Genomic DNA, 25618 nt, shown 5'->3' with positions numbered 1-25618 from the left:
CACCAAAATCCGAATGGAGACCTCAGCAGACATGCACATCTGCAGATAAATATTATTCATTTTCCAGGGAGAACAATGCCCCGTAGATGTCAACCAATCAGGACGCACGGATTGGCAAACCCGGAACTGGTTGGACTGATTCAGCAAAAGACCAGACCAATACATGTCAGCCAGTCACGACGAGACGGAGAAGAACAGACATGTACTTCGCAAACAACCCGATCAGAAACATCGTGTTTTGCCAATATAAATGTCATGCTTGCGGTAGAAAGTGCCACCAAATCCTTCATTTCAATTTTCTCATTTTACGTCATCATCCAGCGGCAGGTCGGACGCACTTGTTAAGTGTACAGATTTGGTACCTGCACCGGACATTGAACTAGTGTTAGCGACTGGCTTCTCTGCGTGTGATCCTAAACTGGCTTCTCTGTCTTCACCACCAATACAATGAGAGAGTCGGGGCCCGTCTTTGTGTGGCCCTTGCAGGTTGACAGCTATGCTATCAACTAAATAGTGCTGTTTGTACTATATTCCAGACAGGACTATTTATCGACGCTCTAGTCATGAAAACAATCCAACTTAAGCATTAAAACACAGTGGCAGGAATATGGTTTTCACATATGTCTGTGTGCATGGGTGAATAATCTAACCTCAGCAAATATCTGACACAAAACTGTCACATGCAGCACTGCATTATAAAGCATGTGTGTCTTAAGGTCAACATAAGGCGTACAGCGCTCCCAGCCATTAACCTTTTGCCACTCGTGCACCTCAAATACATGTCTCATAAAAAAAAAGCAGTGAAACTCTCTCACTGTTATCTGGTTGGTTTTGACAAAGGTGCACTTATTAGCAGAGGCTGCACTCCGGGGATCAGTGACAGAGACAATCATGTGGCTCCCTCTCGCTACTGCGAGACCTCCCGGTGCCCTCGTCTGTCTCGCCCGCGTCTCTCTCCCTCTTGCACTATCACAAGCAAATGGCTGTTCGTGTGGGTGTCATATGATGTCCTGTGGCCCTCTGCGGGAAAAATACAGCGACAGTTCTTATCCCCGTGCCATCTGATCGACACACCGCTCCTTGTCACATGGAGACACAGTGAACATCCTTGTATGGCCTTGAATCAGGTCAACAAAAGAGGCAACTCTGAGACTTGTGCTCCTCCTCATCTCCCCCCCATCTACTGTACCGCAGATGCATTTTTTATCCGCCAACACGCACAGTTATCCTTACAAAAATATAAATAAACAAGGACTGACTTATTGTATTCTAAATTAGTGCAATTCTTCCAATAAATACTGCAAAGAAATAAGACCTGTTTTCATGGATACTTCATGATTTTTCTTGTCTTGTACTTCTATACAATTGCGGATAAAAACTGAAATTGTCCCCAATGTGATTTTATTGCGATACATAGGTGCTGATTCAAGTAAAGTGTAAATATGCCATGAAACCTCGAAATATTTCATTTTATATGCACTTAATTTGAAAATAAATCAACCACGGACCAGGCGTTCAAGATAAAACGGCAATTTATTTCAACATTTATTTTCAGTATTCCATCAATATATTTTGAGGAACAAAAAAAAAAAACACAAAATGGACAATGAAAAGAAGAACATTTTATTCTTAAAACAAGAACATGCTATTACTGCTGAAGTGGTGTTGGTGACTAAAAGTGAAAGAACAAAAAAAGGCAGAAAATTAGGACATATTAGTTGTAGTGTTTGTCTGACGTCAAACGGACCACAAAAACACAGGCCTCGGGCCACATATGGCCCCCAGGCCGCACTTTGCCCAGGTCTGATATAGATTATCTAGTGTTGCAGTGCTCGAGATCGGTCTCTAGGCCACTATTTTAGGGTCTCGATCTCCAATTCATTTTTATTTGGTCTTGGACTGGGTGGACTGAGGATTTCTATTTAAGACCAGTCGAGTAAGCACAAGTAGTAAAAGAAGAATTCCTTGTGTTTTGTTCCGATTTTTCTTGTTTTTTTTTCTTTGATATTTATCAGGTGCCTCAAATTGATCCACTAGAGGGCCACAGTGGGCACATGTTTTTGTTCCTAACTAATCAGGAAGACACCCAAACACCAATAAGGTTTCTGTTGACGCTGCTTGTTTCAGCTGATCTTGTCTTGGTCTCAGCCTCCAATTGTCTCGGTCCCGTCTTGGTCTTGTACGTCTCGATAATGTCTTGGTCTCAGTTGGTGTGGTCTTGGCTACAGCACTAAGATTTTGGCAATTTTATTTTTCATTTTACTTTGAACATGCTAACCATGTTAGGCATCAAGTTACATGGATCCATAAAGGAGTTCTGGGCAAACATTTGATTCAAGTTCTTGTTTGATTCGGGTTGAAAATGAGGTCTGGACTGACTTGCTCCTTTTTTAGTTTCTGTGGAGTCATACATGCTGTGTACATACATAGAACATCACGTTATTGCCGCCAGTCAAAACGTGTAAAACAATGAAATCAATTCAGTCTAACATAAATGTCAATTGTTGTTTCTCCGCCACTAAATTTGAAATGAAATGAGGAGCCGGTGCCTCGGCTCTCACGACGTCACACCTACGGCAACCTTTTGTTCTGTCCCCGCTACCTGCTTTCATGACCGCAGCTTCTGTATTCAGTATTGACCCTTCTTCTCAGAGTGACTTTATGGTTGGATCAGCAGAGAACTTTCTGGAGAAATCCCAGGAAGAACTGGAGGTTTCTCAGGAGAGGGAGGTCTAGGCGTCCTCTTTTGGACTGCTGCCCCCGCTACCTGATGTTGTTGATGGATGGACAGAACTTCTTGATCCATCAAATCTTCAACCTCATTGCTTTTTTCACTTAGAAAAAAACAATCTCAAATCACCACAGCTGACAGCCATGGCCACCGGAGCTGTTTTAAATCATGTCTTACATGCAGTAGTTAAAGAATACTCGCATATATACGGCAGACGGCAGGATGTGGCAGCCCACTCTAAGCCTCCTCGGAGTCCGGTGTCCGCCTTTGTTCTGTAAATCATCAGACTTGACTATTTCTTGACTGGGAGAAGGATTGTCGGGTGTCGCTGGGGAGTCGGGATGGTGTGGCAGAGCTTTAACCTCCTGCACACACTTGTATTGATCTGTACAAGCCTCAGTGACTGTGGCTACAGAGGCAGCTGCGCGCTGTCTTGCAGGGCTTCTGTCACCACTCAGTGGCAGCTCAGGAGGATCCCTGCACATCACACACCAGCACTTCCACACTCTTGTCCGCCTCAAACCATCTTCAGCTGCCTCACCTTCGCACCCCCCGCCCCCTTTTTTCCCCCCACTTTCTCTACCTCACTTTTTCTCTAATGAGTTGCAACACTGATAACAAGCCTGATGATCTTCCATTGATTCGACCATCACTTGCTTGTCTGGTAATTGATCCGTAGCTGAGCCTCTAGTTAATTATATGGGCTTCGACATGGACCCCTGGTCCGCGGGGAATTCTCAAGTCCTGCACAATAATAGTTTTAATAAAGGAAGCCAAGGATGTCCAGCATCATCTTTTTGAGCTCCTGCAGTTCCCCTCGCTGGCTCGGTCAGTCTGGACGTCGCCGCAGCTTTGGTGGAAGAGGACGGAAGAGGGAGGCGCTGCAGCTGCCTTTGTCCATATATAGAAGCTTAATGCTCAGGATTACCAGCAGTTAAAGTGATGACTCCATATTCCCCTTTTTTTCTGAGTCGGTTAAGACTGTCATAGTCGATCAAAAGTCAATACCCTTTTTCTATTTTCTGGTCTATCATCAGTGTCCTATGTTGTGCTGTGTTCTATAACAACAGCCCTCAGTTTCGTCAAATGAAACAGGAAATGAGCAGCCTCTTTTTATGATGTATATCTATGGTGAACTGCCCTGAAACCATCCGTGACTCAGTTTTTAATGATTCATATTGTAGTACAATAGTTTTATAGATATATTCATGGGTAGATTACTGAAGTCCGAGTTCGCATGTGCCTTGTAGCAGGTGCAATCTCAAAGTCTGGGTGATCTACAAAATAGTCCTGTCCTCGTGGAGACCGGGCTGGTCCGCACTAGTTCTGTATTGGACATGGCTTTCATTCACTTGAATCTGGTGTTTGCAGTCACCTGAACCAAAGCTTTGGATCGATTTGAAAACAGCAAATAGAACGTAGTATTTTTACAAAGTCTTCGGCAGATGAATGTTGCACCGAAGAGTTGCTTTTAGGACAAGAAATGTAAATATGTAAACTAAATATTTATTTTCTCAAACTACAACCACCATCTAAATGTATTGAAGCGACTGCCTTCCCAGCGCCACCAATGCTCCGTATACATATTTGTGCTGTTCTTCTGAAGACGGTGCGTCTTCATGCTTTCTTCTTTGTTTTGATGCGAGAGAACTACACCGCCACATACAGGCTTAGAATATGTATGACATTGTTCGAGGTTGTTTTCAGTGGTACATGTTCGAGATGAAGTGTTTTCATGTGGATAGAGCCTCAGGTTAGCGTCCAAAAGGTGCGATGTTTCGGAGATACGCCTATTTAACAAAGCTGTTTGGAGGGACACAAGCACAAAATAAGTAGAATCCATGTAAATACATGGTCCAACTTAAAAGATAAACACAGTATTTAGGACCTCAGATGGTACTTTACACTCCCAGATGCTAATAAGTTTGCCATGTACTCTGCAGGTTTACTTCACTACTTCTCGTGCCACAGACCTCACACAGACAGGTGCTTCATGTGTCGTGATGAGTCCGTTTTTTCCCCCGAACTTGGCGTCTTTTTGGTGCAACCCGTGCTATAACCCTTGGTACATTGCTTTATGTGGTATATTTGTCAGTTGTTTTGCAACAAACAAACCCCCCAGTTAATCAGTCCCTGCCTCGCTTGCATGTAGCAGCTAACCGCTAACTGCTAACATAAAAACCTGAACGAATTCATGCGCTTTGTTTTAGCAAAGACAACGTCATGGATTTTTAACAGCCTTCGTAGCGCAGTAAATTTCCGCCGTGACTCCAAACGGCTTTAACCTTTCACTCCACTGCAATTGAGCATGAGCTTATGTATCAGAGGCCTTGAATGCGACAGAATAACTTCCCTCTCACTGTCCCTTTCCCTTTCGCCCGCCCGTGCACAGTGACATCTACCGCTGACTGTGGACTTGAGGCACCTGAGCTGTCATTTCTCTAATGATGGTGGGTGAAATGACAGGGTGGAGAAGCGGAGATTGAAGATTTACAGATAATTGAGGGGAAGAGGCGGGGCACGTCTTCATTGTTTCGGATGTGTCCTATGGTGTGTCAAAGCTCGCGCAGATCTCCGTCTTTTCTTGTCCTATTCTCCTGTGTGTCTTTTTCTCAGTGTCTGCCTCCCTTTACTCCTCCATCCCTCATTTTATTCCCTTTCCTCTGCTGCTGTGGGGACCAATTTGGCGAGAATGGAACCTCTTCCTCATTTTTTTCTTAATTAAAATGTGAGAGCCTCCACAGGGGGTGGGGGTTCCTGTATGTGTATGTGTGTGTGTGAGTGAGAGCGTGTGTGTGTGTGTGTGTACGGCAGTGGCAGAACGCCTGCGTTCCATTAGTTTTTCATTAGAGTTGGTGAAAATCAAACAAAGGGAAACAGAATTTGGGGGTTCCAGTCATTTGATTTTGGATGTTTTCAGGGACGGACGGTGAGCAAGGCTTGCTTTGGTTGCAACCTCATCTTCAGTTACAACTGGACGAATGTAAATGCAGAAATATATTACATACAACCCCCACCCCAAATAACCAAAGGAGGAAAGGTGCGAACTGAAAAGTGAAAAACACAAACTACTTTCCCTTTCACGTTTTTTTCCACCATTAGTCCTCATTTTTTGTGCATTTCATTTTTATTAGAAAGGCAGCAACAACAAATGAAGTGCATGATCATCCAAAAGCAAGACAGTGGAGGTATCAAACTCAAGGCCTGGGGGCCTTATCTGGCCCGCCAACGCATTTTGTGCGGCCGGAGATGTGATTCAATATAGTCATATACAATAGAATAAATAGTCATTTAAAGTGTAGCACAAACCTCCAATTCATGTCAATATCATGGGTTCTAGTGTTTACCTTGCCACTTCCGAGGCTGTTTTTACGGCATTAAATGTCGACGATGAAGCTTAAACATTTTACAAAAAGTGGCAGGGAATTCCACGGCGATGGAAAAGCAACCCTCTCTTGTGCGATGCGGTGGAGTCAGACATGGAAGGTATTTATTGGCATCAACCGGGGCGACAATTCATGTGAATCGCAATTGTGTCGGTCACATGACTTGCCAAGAGTGTCGCTCCCAAACTGCAGGTCTTTAGCTCCAAGAAAAGTGGCAGGTGGACGGCTGGTTAGATGAAGATGGTGGTTACGGTTCACACAAAGAGCGCGCAGGAGTGTAACAGCAAATATCCCAGCCGCTATCAAAACAACTGGATCGGCCGGACATCGCTACCGTGACAGCAGCGCGGCGCTCTCTGCTGACGCCTTCTGCTTTGATCATGATCTTTCCCTTCACACTTGTTCATGGTCAAAAATATATTCTCACGCGCGACACTGTCATCAGAGAAACAGAAGAAAACACCAGGAAGCAACCGTCAAGGTGAAATTTAAACTCCTCAGCTGTTGGTGTGTGTGTGTTGGGATGTCCCACCGGGAAGCTAAGTTGCTCGTGGCTCGCAGCACAAATGGTAATAAGGCAGGGGGACAATACGCCCCCCTGCTCAGTGATGGTGCTCGCCCCCACCTCTCTGCCCCAAGCAAAGGAGGAGTGTGTGTATGTGTGTGAGGAAACATGCGCCGGCGATGTCATTGAACATCTCGGAGTGGAGCAGAACAGTTGACTCAGTTGGGTCTGCTCTGGCCCGACACACACACACACACACACACACGCTGTCCTCTCTCTCTCTCTCTCTTACTCATAAGACACTCTGAGTGTCTCTCTTGCTCTCACATGCTCCAGCTCTCTCGCACACATACACACACTCCACTTCCTCGGCGGCTGCAGTGGAGTACAGAGGAGTCAGTGAGAGAGAAAGAGGAAAAGAGAGAGGACAGGCGGCACGGCGCGGACGTTGAGAGAGGGACAGGATCAGAGATACGGAGAGAGAGAGAGGGGGAGAGAGAGAGACGCGGGAGGCAGGGAGAGCTGGAGAGCTGGTGGCTCGCTCCCACACCTCATCCTCACTTTGCTGGGACAGACACAGAATTGATGGTAAGAGACAATCATGCATTTCACCGCCTCAGCTACTTTCTGTCTTGTTTTTCATTGGTTACTTTGTGGAACTTTTCTGCCCTGAAACAAGGGTCAGGGGTTTTGAACGTTTTCCATAGAAATGTAAACAGTGTTTCGCTCTCAGGATGCTGCTTTGTGTGTGACACTTTGCGTTTTTTTTTTTTTTTTTGAAATCCAAATTTGACCCTCAGTTTGACCCAAGTTGTTTGCTGTTTTTACAAAAGTTTCCGTGTGTGTGGTGTGTGTGCGAGCATGCCGGTGCGCTTGTGTTATGGTGTGTATTTCAAGCATGTTGCATGAGTTCAGTGAGTGAATACAGAGATTTTAAGCCGCAGCTGAGGCCACATGCAACACAGAACGCATCCCTCCACACTTGTCTTCCTCCTACCTTGTTCACCTTTACATAAGCCCCCGCCATCCTTTTCCTCATCACCCCTCACCTCAAGTACTCGGCTCATCTTGCCCTGTCCAACATCAGGCCCCTGAGGAAATCCTCTTTTTCTGTCTTCTTGAGAATTAACTCCACACAAACTCTGCTGCCACCAGAACGGCCAACACACACTCCTCCAGAAACTGGACGCTCAGATAATACAAATAAGCAACAAGACCCCAAAAGAACCCACCTTGAAATTATTTTTCTTTTTCTCTCCTCCTCCTCCTCCTCCATCCCTCCCTCCCTCCCTCTCTCTTTCTGTCCAAGTCCAAGGAAGCGGAGTCGGATGTGAGAGGCAGTGAGTGTGACACAGTCCCACCAGAGCCTAGCACTGAGTCGCCCAGGTCATCTCCAGCGAAGACTGACAGACCCGACAGCAGCGCTGGTGTTTCCACGAGCGACCCCTCCACCAGTAGCCACAGTAGCAGCGGCAGAAGCAAGGCTGGTCTGGGTGGCCTAAGCATTGTTAGTGGTAGCGCTGAGGGAGCAGGCGAAAGCTCCATGCAGTTCAGCACCAGACCGCCTAGTGCTGAGCAGCCGGGCTTCATGGGGACATGGCAGCCGCAGAGCACTGACAGCAACCTCCTGTACAGAATGTCCCAGCAGGTACGTCCACCAGCATCTCCTCATTCTTCTTCGCTTCCCGTCCCTCTCTTTTGTTTTGCTCATACATGTGTGGAGAGGCCCGTGTGTTTGTGAGAAGCTGGGAGCGTGTTGTGGTTCTTATGGAAACACTTGGAAAACGACTCGACATGTGTGTTTGTCTTATATGGAATCAATAAATGAAGAGGTTGAGTAGTGGGAAACAGAGCAAGGGTTTGAGCTACAGAGCTCACACTTTCACTCTGTTTCATCTTGTCACGCGCCAATCACTTTATTTAAATTACTTCTTTTTTGCTGAGTAATTTTGCCTCCATTCAGTCAGAAGAAGAGGAGGAACACGGTTAAGAATAATTTGAAAACGCTTTATGATACTCTCACTTTTGTCTGGTTTTGTGTTATTTTAACTGAGTTGACAGGAGTCCAAACAAATGTGTTCTCAGTAAAAGAAAATGTTTTGAGATATTCTAGATGTATGTGTGTGTGTGTGTAGTTCACACACATTATGCAAATGCTTTTGATATAGTTCATGTGAAAAGAGGAGCATGGATTGCGACTAACAAAATGTTGATTTTTGATTTCTCATGGTTCATAATATGTCAACCCTTGTAATATTTTTAATGCAACTCCACAGTTTTTTTTTTACATTTTTTAAATCATTGTATGCGCTTAGTTAGAGTTCACAAATGTTTTCATGATACTGAAAAATATGTTTTTATATATGCACACAATGGCCATGAGAAACACTTTTATTTTACCTTTTTAAAGTGTGAGCATGATTGTGAATGGCCACCTCAGTTGATCTAGATGTAGTGGGATATAAGATGAATGTCGTGATTCACACACTCTTTCAAAGGTGCTCCATTTCAACTTCTCATCTACACAATGTTTGGAGTGAAACTATTCCAGCTAACGTCACATTTATGAAGTTGTTGGCAAAAATATGACAGTCCATTCATTTCTCCTCTTGATGGATTAAGCCATGTCCAGACTCGTTACATCCATGATTAAGTCTTCAGTAATTGGTCTTTGAGTGGTGTGGAGTTTTAAAGCAAGCGCTCGCAGTGTTTTGGTAACCTACAGAGCAGGGAAAGGGGGCTCCCCTCTGGGACCGGCTAATTGACTTCATGTGGCCGGGGCAGGGCGCCTTTCGCGCGGCTGCAGCGCAGCACAGGAGCCGGGGATGCACTCTCGCTCCGCGGGAAGATTTTTTTTTTTTAAGGAAAAGCAGATCGAAAGATTTCTTTTTTTAGTCTCGACTCTCCACTAAAGAAGTTGAGAAAGGCGATTTTTCTTTTTTTTTTTAAGAGGGAAAAAGAGTCCGGTGGTTTGTGGCTTTGTCTGATAGATGTCAGGTAAAGAGAGAAACGATCGGAGTCTGGTTTGTGCAAGCGCGTCTGCCTCTGTGCGTGTGTGTGCGTGTGTGTGTGTGTGTGTGTGTGTGTGAGACAGTTAAGATAGAGCATGGTTGTTAGGCTGCAGTTAATCATAGTGGGACCTGCAGCCTCCCGGTACCACGCACACGCTGTTACACACTCCTCCACCGTTGCGCAACTGGGTGTGTGGTGAAAACACGCAGAACAGAAAAAACATTTTTAATAAACTGTCGGGTTGAAATGCCAGAATTGAATTCGGGGCTTGTAATGAACATTTTTTGTGTGGCTGAATAGCAACATAAATGGATGAAGGGGCGCGTCTCTTCTCCCGGTGTGAGCGGCAGGTGAATGGGCCCCTGAGCTGCGCACCTGCCGGACCCCCCCCTCACCACCGCTCGCGCCCCTTCTTACAAATGCGCACCGTTATTTCAATATAATCAGCTGTGGGACTCGCTGTTATTTATCCTTCCCCGCACCACTTTAGGAGACATCTCGCCGTGTTTAGCAGGCATGACAGAAAGTCTCGGAAGGAAGCCGCTTTCTTGACAGACTTATTGGAGTCCAACCCATAATGACTGCGTGTTTGCCGAGGCTGGAGCACCCAGGGGTCGTCGGTCCAAATCCCCACTCTCTGATCAACGATGAGTGACACGTGGGACGCGGTATTTTCGCGTCCTTTGTCCAACTAATAACGTGATCGATTCGGGAAAATGTGGGAGTGATTCAAACGAGATGTCTTGGCAACGACTCTCAGTTTAACATCAGCGATAGAAATATAGAGAAAAAAACCCCGTTGCTCTCAATAAAACGGAATCCAATAATTGTAACAATATTTATCCCTGAATAAAGCTCGTCTAAAAAGCACGAGTCGCTGTGTAATATTCATGAGTTACAAAAAAAAAAGATGGCGTGAAAACGAGTGGAGGGCGGTCCAAATAAATACCGGACTTATAATATAACTGATATCATAAACACATCCCCATGCTTCGGTTTTTATTTTAAATAATCGCGAGTCAGTGTGTTGTGTCTCGGAATTATTTATGAATCACAAACACAAACGAAATTGAAATAATTCAAATAGTTTTAATTGGAACTAAAAAAATAAAGCAAAACCGGAAACGACTGAATAAAAAAAAATCATAAAATTATTTTAAACTCAGCGTCTCGGATAAATATATATAAAGTTTGGAGGGATTTTTTTTTTTTTTTTGTGGCGGGAAGGTTTTTAAATAAATGAGGTGGGAACTATTTTTAGTGATGATTTCCAACCCCATCGTTCCTTCATGTCTCGAGGGCCGCGGAAGTTTTTTTTTTTTTTTTTTTTCCTCTTCACTCGCAGGAATGTGAGTCGGAGCAGCTGATAAAATGTGCCGGCGCTTCCACCTGAGGAGCCGGGGCTGGCAGCAGACCTGACACGGGCTAAAGTTCACGCATGTCCAGTGGATGATCTCTAAAACGGACTCTTCCTCTTTCTTTTTGCAAGGGTGCTGTAACGCGGCTTCCTTTGAAGTGCGACAGGTCGACTTTGGGCCGAGACCCGGAAGAGGTACAGTCTGTCCCGCCTCTCACCTGAAGACCACAGTAGTAGAAAACCTCGAAACAGTTGTTTCATCGGTGGAGATGACGCGTTTAACGGCTGGAGTAATGATGCGTTCAGGGTGCTGCTCCTATAATCCCGAAACAATTATTTTTAAACACGTAATAAAATAAAATAAAAATTATTTTATTTATTTTCTCCAAATACATCTTTGAGTAAAACGTTTATACCAATGAGTTTTTTTTTAAATCACAACAATAGTCAATGTGAAGCAGAAAATGCATTGAAATTTTCCCTTTTTTTGAACACATACTCACTATATCATGACAGTTAACAAATGATGATCTGCCTGTTAGCACACTGACACTGTAATGGCTGCGAGTGTGTGTGTGTTTTGTGTTACAGCGAGGCCAGTTTGCATGGTCTGTGTGAGCATGTGAGGCAGTGATTTGATGCATATGTGCAGAATTATCCACAGTGACTGAATGTTAGTGTGTGTGCCGTCGCTCTCCACTGTTATTATTTCCATGTCTGTCTTTGATGGGTCGTTGCACACGGAGCATATGGGATCACTATACGTACATGTATCTGATATCAACTCTCTTTGTGGGAGTGTGAGGGGCTGCAAGTGTGTGTGCGCTGACGCTTCAGTCTACATGTGTTTGTGCCTGTGCTCGTGCCATTCATTTCTCCGAGTGGGTGGCGAAACAGTCATATGCCAGTTGTGAGGAGTGGGAGTCTATCTGTGTGCGACTGCGTCTCCCGTCTTGTGTGTGTGTGTGTGTGTGTTGGCTCGGGCTCCATGTGTGTGCGGGTGCGAGGTGAAGTGTCTCTTGGCTGGCCTTGGCTGGAGAGCTGGAGGAGAGCAGAGGTGAAAGAAGAGATTTGCAGAAAAGACACGCACCACTTCCCCCATTACTACTTTTGCTTTTTCTTCTACTCTATCTGCCTCTTAATGCTCCTCTCGCTCTCCCCTTTTTTTTCCGGTCCTCACACCCCCACCCAAACTTTTCTCCAAATCTGTATCCGCCTGAACCTTCAGCTGATGCTCAATTTACATGCTGAATCAATCACTGTAAGACAGAAGGCTCTGTGCTTATTGAGGCCACAACTGTATCATGTTTTAATGAGACTGGAAGTGTACTACCTGTAAACTCTCGACGCCCTCTGTGAGGCTTGTTTGGTTTTAAAAATAGTACGAGACATGCTTTTTATAGATTATTAGTGACTGAAAGTGCCTTAGCTTTAGCACCTCTTCAGTGTTTGATGTGCGTACAGTATATTCAGTTGGAAATAAAAGCGTATTTACAGTGCTGCCTATGTGGGATACTAGTACAAAAACAATATTTTTTAAAGTTTCATAAGCATCTCGTGTTTTTAGATGAAAGGATGAGAGGATTCACTCCCTCACAACCTTAGAAATTGAACCCATTTTTCAATTTTATTTTTTTATGACACGTTTTTAAAACAATTTAACTACAATGATATTTTTAAACAAGCGCTGAAGATGCTTGCGTTTCACCACAACTGTCACCTCTGTAGCCTTGCAGCAAAATCCTGCAGTGATATGTGAGCACCAACGCTGACTCCGACCTCGGGGTGAGCCGAGATCAATACGCATCATGTGAGCGTCACAGACAGGATCCATGTCAGCTGATTGGCTCTTTCTTTTCCTCCCGAGGATGCGGCCTGTCTAAGCCCAAAGTGCCCCATAAGTGACATGCATTTATAGGTTGGCCATTATTATATATATATATATATATATATGGGGTAAAATATTACTCGAGGAAATATCACTGCTATGTTCGTAAACTTCCTGAGTTTTACCGCTGACAAGGCAGAGGTGTGTTATTTGTCTCTGGCCGGTTTCCTGCAGAGGAAAGAAGTGGCCGGTGAGCAGAAGACGTTTGTGCTTGAAGGGCCGTCCAGTCAGGATGTCACCACCCTGCCACTGGCTGATGAGGGGGGGACACAAGCGAAGTGCCGGGGCGGAAAAACACTGACATATATGAGAGGAATGCAGGGCCGTTGTGTGGAAGTGTCGTGTGGCTGTTGCACGAGGAGGTGAGGCGGGTCACAGGTTAGATTCGAAAAACCACAGATTATCACCCCACAAGCGACCAGACATTTGTGACTTTCTGGCGTTCAGTGAGACCGTCTGCGGAAGGTGACGTTGGTGGTGACCTGCGTTAAGTGACAGGAACTCGCGCATACTTTCACCGTGGCTTCTCCCTTTTCCTGTTATTCCTCAACTCCTGCTATTTTGTTTTCGCTGGGCTTTTGCCAGCGCAATGAGCAAAGCTACTATTTTTACATCCGTCTTTAAGGACCCCCGTCTGCTCACTCTGCTGGCCAATTTGCCCCATCATCAGCCGCGATGAAGACGAGCTCTCAAGGCACGTAACCGTTCCCTCTTTCTGTTGCCAAAGTGACTAATGCTGTCATGGCTGTCAAAGCACTCCGGACGAATTGCTGTTATTATTATTAAAGCCATCATCATTAGGGTGTTCCATTAATGCTACATTTATAGTTTTGGATAATGATGGTAATTTCGCACAGGGCATGAAGTTGACTCCCTCTGTTTTCCACCGGCAGATCCACCATACTCCTTGTGTGTTTGTTTGTTTGTTCTCTCGGATATGGGCATATTATGGGCTGCTTGAAGATAATGCTTGTCGGAGGACAGCTGCTCGCGTTTGAGGTGAGGTGCATATCTGCGTTCCCTCGCTTTTTTCACGACGGCTTGCTAACAGGAAAGTGGATGTCTTCCCTGCCTTGGTTTTATTTGAACAATGGTGCAAGTGCGCTCTCACCTTTATGTTTAACTTGATATCTTTTTTGCCAGACTCTGTCGTGAGCTTACCAGGGGATTTAAATGCTAGAGGCCCAGGGTGGATTTTAAGGAGGTTCTGAAGAAGGGAGGCTATTGGTACAGACTGTGGTAGGCTTCCAGCCAACATACACACACACTCACCAACGCACACGCTTAGATACCTGCTTCTTTTTACAGTTTCTTTCCTTATGCACATTGCTGAAACCTCTTCCTAACAACAGTCATTTCAGCTCGGAAAAAAAAAAGTGTCTCAACTCGAGTCTAAACTCATTAGCTACCTTTTGTTGCGAGCGAAGTGTTAAGGCAACATGTGTAAGCATTTGTTTGTGCTCTCTGCTGACTGTGAAAAGATGTTTGCGCTGTTGGATTAATAACATTTAATGGCCACTGTTAAATGCAGCTGCCTTGGCATCCCACAGCTCATGCTTTTTTTTTCTTCTGACAAACTGAGACCCTGGGTGGCTTTTTTTCTGTGCGTGTACAATGCATGTACAAGGTCATAAAGCATCACACTGTGTGCGCATATTGAGAGAAACTCCTCCCACGTCGTAGTTTTTTGAATATTGATCAGACTGGTTCAAATCTAAAGAATAGATTTGATATCAAACAGAGCACATGATGATCCCAGCCGGCTCCAAATAAGGCGGGTGAAACTCCAGTTACTGTTTTACTAAACAGGACCCATTTGCTCTCTGGTCTTTCGTCGACATGGTGAGTTGTAGCACAATTTCCACCCTCATTCACTCCAGGAGAGGTGAACACTAATAAGCAATTGTTGAGTGGATTCTTTGAGCTGACCACAAATCGAGCAACATGGTGCTTCTCTATCGAGCAATCTATAATATCAATTACATCACAAATGATCTAATTAGCCTTCTGTGATTGACATCAATTGCTTTGACCCTGAATCAGCTGCGACCAGCCCGGGGTGAGAGGTCACAGTCTTCGACCTCCACATTCATTATCGCGCTGAAATGACACCGAATATAAAGGCTTCAGATGGGTTTTTTTTTTTGGCACAGAGACGCACTAAGTAGCACGCACCTGCTTTGTCTATGTTGATGTTTTCTCAGTAAGTGACTCGCCCCTTCCACTGTCGGGAAACACACTCAGCAGTAAGTGCTCGACTGGAGCCGCTGCACGTGTGAGGCGACGCGGGCTGCTGATGAATATTTCACGATATTTAATTCATTTGATATGTTTCCTCTCCAATATAAATTTTGTTTTATCTTACAGCCCATTTGAAGAGGCGCTAACAACCATCCATCACAGGCTTGTTTGGGGCAGAATTGGGCAAACGCTGGTGGTTGAAGTGAAGGAATAATGATGAGATAAGAGGGAAATTTACAGCAGATAATAGGAAGGATTAGATGAGAGGTAACAAAACAGAATACACCAAAGCAACACGGGGGGGGAAAAAAAAAGCTGACGGCTTGTGAGGTGAGAGGGAAGCTCTCTTTGAGATCAATTGCTAATAGTCTAAAGTCACAGGGGCGATTAGAGGCGTCGACTTGCCGGTGTTGTAAATGCTGTCAGATCAGTTAAAAGATGCCTAATACCTCTCAGGTTAAAAGCTGTAATAACATCAAGTGTAACGGGATCTGCGGGAAGTGCGAGTTAGTCTGGGTGTGCGTGCGTGCGTGCGCGAGTGGAAAAAGAACAGGAGGATGCCCAAAGTGTTTCATCGTGTGCCGTTTATTGTCGAGGTGCATATGTTTGTGTGTGTAGTGTTAAGCAGCAAAAAGCACATATAAAGGCCAGAGCCGCAGGGTCGCTCCTGGCGTTAATCCGGCCACCAGATGCCTGTCACCGCTGTGGGAGGACAGGGGGGATGAGGATGGGAGAAGGACAAAGAAAAGGGAGGGGTGGTGGTGGTGAGGTGGGAAACGGGGGGCCACCGCTGTTCAAATCATGTCACGTAGCGCTAATTCATCCAGCCTCATTAGAGCGAGGGAAGGGACCGGAGGGGCTCTCTCAGGACACACAAACACCTCGTCCTCCCTGGCACATACTTACACACACGGCTCCCTCCTTCCGTCGCTTGCCGACGCATGGATACACAAAGCCGCTCAGATGACACGGGCGCATGGCGCAGTCAGGGGCCAGTTTGGGGAATAGAGAATTGCCTTCCGAGGAAAGGCCCCGGCCAATTAAGGGCCTGACCGTATTGAATGTCAAGTGTTAATTCAGGCTCCTCATCCCCTCCAACCCGCCTCCGCCTCGCCCCCGTGACAGTGTTGGAGGGGGGCGGGTAGTGTCCCGGAGATGAGCCAGTGCAAGTAAAAGTTGAGTGCCTTGCGCCGTATTATGTGTCGCAGGCAAGTGGCAAATGTCCTCACTTTTCTTAGGCCTTTTTTTGTGTTGCTTTCCCTCCCAAGGGATGCAGGGGAGGGGAGGAGAGAGGAAGGATTATCTGCACTGTTGTGATAAGGGGGCGGGGGGGGGCGCTAGACTGGGGTGGGCGATGTGTAGGGGACAAACCGAATGAGGCAAAAAGGAGGTCAGAGTTTGTTTGATCTCACAGGACTGGGCGGTGACCTTGTCTCCAAATTGCCTGCCTGGTGACTGAGGTGATGTTTGAGAACTTTCCGTGAGCGAGCACTTATTTGTTGCCATAAAAACAGAGATTTGAACAAAAAAAAGAAGTTACGTAGGAACTTTGCACAACAAGTACAGTTGTCGCCGAGAGGGTTGGCACAGTCAACAAGGATGTTTGTGAGCTGGACTGATGGTAAATGCCCACCTCCTTACCTCCATGATCTAATAGACCTCCACTTAGTCTTAATGGGCAGATTCCCTTTCTCCTCTTGTGATGACTGTTGCACCCTTTAAAGGTGCAATTGCCAGCTTGTCTTTCAGACCCTACCCCTCCACCCTCCGGCCCTCCCTAACTGTCTTGTAGCTCATGTTCACAACCTCTCTGTGAGGTTAGAGGAGAGTATTTCTAATCATATAAATATTAATGCCTTGCTCGCATTTCAACCAGAGCCGCTTCTCTCGCTCCAGCCGGCCCCTCTGGCTGTTTTGTCCAAGACCTTTTGTTTTACATTAATGCCGGTGTAGTTACTTTGACGCTTTCCCTCCAAGCTCCTGTGTGTGTGTTTGTGTCCAGTGATACAAGTGATGTTGTGAAATTGAATAGAGAGGGTGAATATTGATCAAATCCTCCCGTGTGTTATTACTGCCTGCTGCTTCTGTCAGAGACGGCATGGGCCACCTGCACCAACACGACAACACTGACAACTTTACCATGAGCTCAGCAACTCGGTGACTGTGTCATGTGTGCAGCATCTCTGACTATGGGATTCAAAATGATGTCTATTTTAGTCATTTGAGTAAAGTGTTAGCATCGTATTTAACATGTTTTCTTGTAAAGTCAGATGATAATTCTTCAAATCCTAGATGAATTTTCCTTTAAAAAAATTTATGACACAGTTTATGACAGCCGAGTTGAAAGGAGGTGGTCAAAACGCTATCATATACCTATTTTACTGCAGCATTTCACATCAATAAGGTCAGCGAAGGTCGCACAAGTGTGTAATTCAGTCTCAGATCGACGATATCCAAATGGACGGCTGCGCAGCGTGCAGTGTTAGTGCTCCGTCTCCGGGCGGATAGTGATGTCTGCAGACCCTCTGGAGGTCTGTCAGCCCTAATTGATGACACTGACCTGAGCAAGTGAGGACAGAGAGTGGTGTGGAGGCTTTTAATGGGTTAAAAGGAAAGCAGGAGGGAAGGAGAAATTGTGCGACCAGTGGCGTAATCCCTCCAGACGGGCCATTTTTCCCTGGACATGATAGATTTCAGCAGCCGAGCATGTGACACAGATGGATACCGCGAGCGTCTTGGGTGATAGAGTTATAAATTAACACATTACCGGACTGTAATGTAGACTTTTGTGGACGACCACACACCATCATCGCTTCAGGCAGCACACAAACACACCTATAGTCTCACTGATGCGTCGAGCTGAGATGGGTTTGTGGATTGTGCTCCTCAAGTGGCATTGATTTGTTAAAGTGCTGAATTAGCAGAGGCAATCCAGCTGCTGGCTGTTCTACTTTCATCCCACTTCGACAACAACATTCTCATGAGCCAACAAACGCGAGTTGTATGAAATGCCCACATACTGGCTTTGATAGCGTTAGATCTCTCTTTAGGACCATTGTGTACACAGCAGTACAGACGTCTCTAAAGTCAAGGTGATGCGTAACCCCTTTAGACAAACTGACTTATTTGAAGGTCTTAGAGTTAGTGAGAAGACGGAGCATCTTAGGCAGTGTAGTACTTCTCAATATTGAACTGGGGTGCTGCTCATCGTCGCACATTTCCTTCTCCGTAGTACCAGATCCCCTTCGCAACATAAGTGCTCCCTCAGCCATTCCAGCTCGCACTGGTTGTCTTGGCAAACGGCAAGTTTATCTTTTCCCCATTTTCATTTTCAAACTGGAACCTTGAAACTGTTTTTTTGTGTTTCACGCGACGTCAGACGGCCAAAACTACCATGTTCTCCACCGTGTATGTGCGGCTGGCCGGCATTCGGTATTTAATGGCCAGACGCACGGAGGAGCGGCAGTAGCCTGCACATTGTACGGCCACACACAGTGACAGGGTCCGACTTGCACTGAAACTGACTGTAGCAACACCTTCCAATAGTGCCACCCAACCCCATATACTCTCTCTATTCCAAATATGATCACTGTTTTTCTCTTTATTGTGGAGATTTTTTTCTAACTTTTCCACAAATAACTGCTCTTTACACACAGCACCTGCTGCCATATAAGCCTCCCGCATAATACCAGGATGAGAGAGTTAAATAAACTCACTGCACATAAACTGTACTGAATAATAAGCTACCCATAACAATCCGATTTTTTCAAGTCAATAAGCACATCAAGCCAACACTTTCCACTTTGTCCTCAGGCTAGCAAAACTAAGAGACTGTTAACGGCTGATTTCTGGCCACAACATGGAGTAAATCCGGCAGTCAATCCATTTTTGTCTGCGGAGCATGAAGTAGTTTGTTGTGTCTGTTTTCCCAGTCCAAGTCAAGGCCTCATAGCAAGAGGTGAGCATTTGTTAGTGTCTGTTTCATTATCACCTGTCCATCAGATTTGTGACTTCGGGCTTTGAGTGCAAACTTCAGTGAAGAAGAAAAAGGGGGGTCTGGGAGGGACGGTCCCCCTGTCTTGCTTTCTGTAGTCCAGCCCAAACAGTAACCATCTGGTGACCAAAGACTGACCCTTCCCTCGTCTCGCACAGACTCGGATACACACACACACACATATGCACACAGTGAATGTCGGACTGCAGCCAAGTGATGAGTGAGTGACCATTCACCACCGCCCCCTCCTCTCCTGCAGAGTGTCCGTCTCTGCCAGACCTCCCAAGTCCCACCCCTCGCTGCACTCGATTGGCTGATGAAAGGTTGATGTGTGCCTAATCTGTCCACAGCTCCAATAAAATGCTCAATAAAGCGCCAACTCTGGTCCTAAAATGGGTCATTGAAGGATAGCAAAGAGGAAAGGGCACCAAAACATCTATCTATCTATCTGTCTGTCTGTCTGTCTGTCTGTCTATCTATCTATCTATCTATCTATCTATCTATCTATCTATCTATCTATCTATCTATCTATCTATCTATCTATCTGTCTGTCTGTCTGTCTGTCTGTCTGTCTGTCTGTCTGTCTGTCTGTCTGTCTGTCTGTCTGTCTGTCTGTCTGTCTGTCTGTCTGTCTGTCTGTCTGTCTGTCTGTCTATCTATCTATCTATCTATCCAACCCAAGCTTTATCTATCTATCTCTAACATTTTAGAATTCCTCCAGTAAGATGCTGGTGATGTGAAACAAGAAAAGCAGTGTGTTTTTCAAACTGGAAAAAGTGACACATGCATCACAGGGTTGTGACATGCCAAGGTCATGACAAAGGTCACCTCAGCTGTCCACAGAACACACACTCGTCACCTTTCAAGTTCCACTGTGTGTTTGTGTCCACAAGTGTGTCAGGGCGTGACCGTCCCTCTGCAGCAAATGGGAACGAAACTCAGTCAACCTCTGCTTCTTCCAGGCAGAGCAGTCAGGGGAACGAGGACTGTGCGGAGAGCGGGTCCCAGGCAGGGCCCTAATTGCAGTGTGTTGTGTTGTGACCGGCGCTCACCCTTCAGGTTAAATGCGGGATAAGAATCGTTGCAACGGCAGAATGACAGCGGGAGTGAAGGGGAAGTGAAGCCTGCTGGTACGGTGACCACATTTAAGGGAAAAAAAAAGCTGAGTGACAGAGGAGTAAAGAGAGAGAGAGAGGGAGAGCCAAAGTGGCGCATCTGAGCCAGAAAAACACTGAAAGTAAAAGATAGTGATGTGGCCAGAAATGGGGAGTTGAGAGGGGTAAGGGGGGGGGGGGGGGGGGGGGGTAGTGTGCATCCTTGCCTGAGGCTGATGCATTGTGACAGTCACTTAGAAGGATTTCACTTCCTCTAAACTGTGGCTTGCAGGAAAAAAAAAAAAACGGCATAAGTTGCGACACTTATGGTCTGCAGGCGATATGGTGGGACGTATGTGGAGTGGGCTGTCGGGAGGGAGGGGTTGAGGCTCTTCTGTTTATGAATTGAAGGAATTGCAAGTTCAAATGAATGTTCATGTGTGTGTGTGTGATGTGTGTACAGGGGCCATTGCGAGGTCGTTGCATAGCACACGTCACGTCGGGGAGAGGCGGCATCTCTCTCCTCATGGTACCGTGTGGTACCACTCCGACTCCCTCATTCCTTCACCTCATGTCTGTAACTTAACCGTGATAGAGGGAAGGGAGTGAACAAGAAAAAAAACAAAAAAAATCAAAGAATTCTGTCAGGAAAGAAAAGGCTGATTTCCATATTCTGCTCTTGGATTAATCCCATCCTGTGATTTTGACGTCTGAAAGGTGTCTCCAAAGCCTTTCCCTGGAGAACACTGTGTTTTACCCGTGTCGTATAACGTCTGCCAAGAATGTCGCTGTAATTTGAGTGTAAGTGGTTTCCAAGAAATACATTTTCCTGTTTCAGTGAGTTGTTTCGCTCTCAGCACTATTATGTCCTTCTATTATGAGTTAATCATCTGCTCTTTTTTTTCTCCCACTCTGTCTGTGAGTGACACGTGCAGTTCGCCTCGAGTTTACGAGTCGAAACAACATTTACGTTGGGCTGTTTGTGGACAAGCGCGTTCGAACAAACAACAGAAGCAGCTTCGATTTTTTTTCCCCCAAATGTACTGTGACTCCAATGTGATGTGTGGGACTCTAAAACTAAAGATACATCTGAAAAGTATGAGCCAATAGCATGCGATCCTTGTGGCACATGGAGCTTGGAATTTAAAATGGCTGAGGTTATTAGACGGAATGGTGAGGACACTGTCAGTCAGTCAAATTTATTTCAAACGTGAGGCGGGGTGGGGCGATGGTTGAGGGGGCATTCGACCACTGAACTCAGCTTTGCTATCAAAGCAAAGGTAATGACTCTGCAGAAAGACTATCGAAGCCACAATGAAAGAAGAGGGAGCAAACCCGTCTCAGAGCCTCGGTCCAGAACATGACAATTCCACCTTAAACCTGGAATGACAGATTTATCCACATATTTATTTAGAACTGAGTGAGGAAGATGTCCCCACAAGCAGAGGCCGATTCTGAGCTGAGCCGCCGCGTCACTCCTTCTGAGGAATGTCCTAAATAAGCATAACTGAATTGTGCAACTAGTTGTGTGTTGCTCTCGCAGCCAAGCGCTGATCCCAGCAGCTATTACTTTATACATAAAAAAGAAGGCTGCCTCCACTCTGTAGGGCATAATACCCACACTCCCTTGCAGCAGTCATTATCCCTGACAGGGGTCAAGAAGGGTTGTGGACTAAGCACTTCATCGACTGCACAGTCAATAAGGGACTCATGTCTGTCCACAATGACCCTTAAAGTGATCTATTTCAGCAAGACAGCATTTGTATGAAGTGTTTGTGTGGCGATCAGGCATTCATGCTGTGACTCGGCCGGGCTTCTCCCCGAGTGGATTCAAATGCAGAAAAAGAAAAGTATCTCTTTACTAATAATATGAGCTTTTCTGGCCCTGAGTCCAATTTTAACACCAGTGGCTGCAGCTACAGTCCGAGCTGGTTTAAATAATTTATCTGGTCTCGCTCTCCCTGGTCTTTCTCTCCGCCTTGCTCCTCCCCCCTCCGCCCCCTCCCGCTCCTCTTAGCGCTTGATTCATTTGTTTGCTTTGAGGAGCTAAATCTTGGTGGTGCGTATTCATAAGTCAAGGCGGATTTACCCCCTCACTCCCCGCCACCTCCTTCACCACCGCGGCCCTGTAGCGTTTGCGTCCTCTCCACTTTGCGGACGGGTGGCTCTGTTTGCTGAATGCCGCCCCTCCCGCCCCCCATTCCGCCCAGCCCGCGTGCGCTAGGCTAATTAGATTAATTCCGATGCCTGTAATGATTGCTCACCATCTATTTTTAATGGCTGCCGCATATCAAAGCGTAGTAAAGCATGTGTGAAGAGCCGACGGCCTGTCACCCGCGCTCCCTTGTTGTTGGCTGATGTTTGTCCTGTTCCTGCAGGACACGAGAGCACACGCGCCCGCCTCGGCCTCTAAATAAATAAAGAAAACAAAACCTCCCATCTGCTGGACGAGGGAATTTATTTTGGCTGGAGGTAGATGTCTCTTCTTTTCCACCAGTATTTTTGAGATGAAATCTACACACAATAAACAACACTGCCATTGCCGTTTTACCGAAGCCAAGAAGATTCGGTTCATGTAAACGCAGGTTTATTACAAGCTGAAGTCAAATATTGAATCAATAATCGCAGTAAGAATCCCCTCTTCATGTGTGAACGAGCCACCTCTGTTTGCGGGATGAATAAGAGGCATGTTTAAAAGTGAGGACATTTTGGCGGCTCACTTCACACAAACAAGTGCTTGACTTTCCTTTAAATATTGACTCGCATGTCTCCATCAAATATTAAAGTCGTTTCCTGTAATTCTAATGGCGACTGCCTCTGACTCGAACCCTGGTGTGTAATTGAAAAGAGTCGCCCAGAGAGAGGCGCAACACACCTCCACACGCCAGTGGAGTCCACTCTGGAACTTCTCTCTTTCTCTTTCGGCTTCACAGCGGATCATCTTCCTCCATCTCACCTTGTCCTCTGCTTCCTCTTCTCTCAAACCTACACATCTACCCTAGAACACAAGCGTATATTTTGTTCAAGCGTGAAGGTTCACATCAGCACTTTGGAACGCACATCATTCCCTAAAGGAAAAAGAAATTGTCAGTCTCCAATACAGCGTCTCTCTCCCAGACACCCTGTTGTGATGTTATCTCCATAACTATCCATATATTGATCGGCCGCCCTCCTCCTTCCTCTTTAATTCTCTCTGCGACTGGCCCCTCCCGTGAACCCCCACCTTCCCAGCCCTTATCTAATCTGGCTATGCCACTAATGGCAGCCATTCCCAGCCATGAACAAGTGCTATAATGTGCTTTGGTAAGCCGTTATGATGTGAAATGACCCTATTGATTGTCTAGCATCCCCACTGACAAAAAAGAAGTGGCAGCAGTCACTTATTACTGTTAATGAGCTGTGGGATGGGCCCTAAGTGGCGACGTGTGTGTGTGTGTGTGTGTGCTCACACTCGCGTGCAGGCATAAGCACTTTCAATCGTGAGGACAGTTTTCAGAACCGGCCTTTGTCGCGACACATTTCAGACTCCAACAGGGGGCGAGCTGATGTCGTCAAAGATGCTGACACCAGCGTTTTCTGAACATAACCACGCTGATGTTTTTTGTGAAGTTCATCATCTCAGTGTCAGCAACACGGTTTCAGTCCCCCCATTCTAACAGCAAGTTAGCCGTAAAAGCAGAGGCAACTCTGGCAGGGCTGCCAACCTGTGAAGGCCACAGGAGAAGATCTGAGCCCAGCCCTTTTATGAATGAGGCGAATCTTCTTGTTTATGCATGTGCATGTTTGTCGCCCACCGCGTCTGTTACAAGCTGCCGGCGCCTCCCGGGGATAATCCACGGGACACATCCAATCAGCCGCAGTGCATGTGCGACACATGTTTTTTTATTCAATTTTCTTGTCTTTTCATCTTCCGCCACCACCAGAACGCTTCCTGCTATTTTCTTCCCAGCTCGGGACAAACGAATAACAGATGTGAGAGGTTCGGAATACTCCCGCCCCTCCACTGCTCCTCTTCCTCTCCCTCCTGTGACTGGCCTGTGACAACCTTTGCACTCTCACTCTGTCTTTTGTTTCCCCCCAAGTCTGCCCATCCCTTGTCCGCTATGCGGGGACATAAAAAGCAGGCCGCTCGCCCACGCGCTTCCACTCGATGAGTGTGTGTCTCATTGTGAGACTGTGTGTGACCTGGATCGTTCGACTGTGCGTGCAGTGTAGCGTCTCACTCCCCGGGTCCCCTGGTCAACCATGTGAATCAGAGAGAGGCTTTTAAAAATAAGTCGGCGTCATTTCTCAGAAAACCTTTGTCATGCGGTTCAATATTTACATCACTAGCTGACTTGACTTGCCAGAATTTTTCCACAATCCTGTCGTGAGTTTTAACATTCTTCAAGATACATGTTGAGCATGTCATTGGTGCATCTCTTAAGTTGACCCCCAAAAAGTGCTTTTATATATGAAGTTTGGTTACGAATTTTACCAACTCCATCAGTGCACCACAAATAATGTCACCCAAAATGCATCTGTGATCCAAAACCACACTTTTCCTGCTCCTCAATTGAGCGAGACCTTCAAGTAAAACAAGATAAATAATTATTTCAGGAACATTTAATGAAGATAGAATATTCTGCCGAATACAATCCAAACATTTTTCTCTCATTTCGAATAATAAAGAGCCGAACTACACCTCACTACTTCTGCTTATTTATGAGCTCCTCCGACTAATAACTCAATGGCATATCAATGTTGCATAGCTGGAAAGATTTATTTCTGCTCGGCCGAGGCTGGAGCGGAGTATATCGCGAGGTGTCTGGGAAGAGTCAATATTTTCATGTGTAAGCCTGTGAAATTAATGACCTTATATCTGCGAAGAGAAAGCTCGTTTTAAACGCATAATCCTTTCCTGTTCCTTGGGAAGACGAGAAGATCTGAATCAATGGTGGTTTAAGCTCTGGGAAATTATAAGTGCATACTCAGGCAGGTTCACATCCATGTACACACACACACACACACACACATGCGTTAGTGGCTGCAAAAAGAAAAAAAAAAAAGCCAGCTGACGGTGACAACATTTATAATCCGAGTCAATGTTTGTTCTCTTTTGGTAACGGGAACTGGTTCAGACTAATTTCTTTTCGAACACTACATGACGTTTGGCATTTCTTCAAAGCAGCAATCAGGTTTTGTGTTGCGTCCAAAGGCCAGACATGAGGGGGAAACTGTACCTGCACTTTACACACTGACAACAGATGTGGATCGCTCGAGTATTAAGAGGGAAATGATGTGAATGTGACCCTTCCACTTCCTTCGTGTAGGAATACCATTAACATCTGAAATCGTCGCTCCAAATGGTGCTGCTACACATTCTGCTTCTTTCCTTTTTTTGGATGATATTTCATTAAAACTTGGCAGG

At 45.8% G+C, this 25618-nt stretch overlaps 1 protein-coding gene across 4 annotated transcripts in view; it reads left to right on the top strand.

Annotated features, from left to right (window-relative positions):
• Positions 1 to 25618, top strand: part of bnc2 (basonuclin 2) — a 153927-nt gene that overhangs the window by 68297 nt on the left and 60012 nt on the right. For 2 of the 4 annotated variants that reach the window (XM_053858277.1, XM_053858280.1), the window contains exons 1-3: positions 6826 to 7210; positions 7932 to 8270; positions 11124 to 11186. In XM_053858277.1, the coding sequence (XP_053714252.1) occupies positions 6950 to 7210; positions 7932 to 8270; positions 11124 to 11186 (663 nt within the window). In that variant the 5' untranslated portion in view covers positions 6826 to 6949. Of the gene's footprint in view, positions 1 to 6825; positions 7211 to 7931; positions 8271 to 11123; positions 11187 to 25618 lie in introns of those variants that run through there. The other 2 variants (XM_053858279.1, XM_053858278.1) reach the window with 2 other exon arrangements.

The sequence above is a fragment of the Synchiropus splendidus genome, chromosome 2 (assembly GCF_027744825.2).
Source record: "Synchiropus splendidus isolate RoL2022-P1 chromosome 2, RoL_Sspl_1.0, whole genome shotgun sequence".
NCBI lineage: Eukaryota > Metazoa > Chordata > Actinopteri > Syngnathiformes > Callionymidae > Synchiropus > Synchiropus splendidus.
This window is presented reverse-complemented; position numbering and strand designations above follow the sequence as displayed.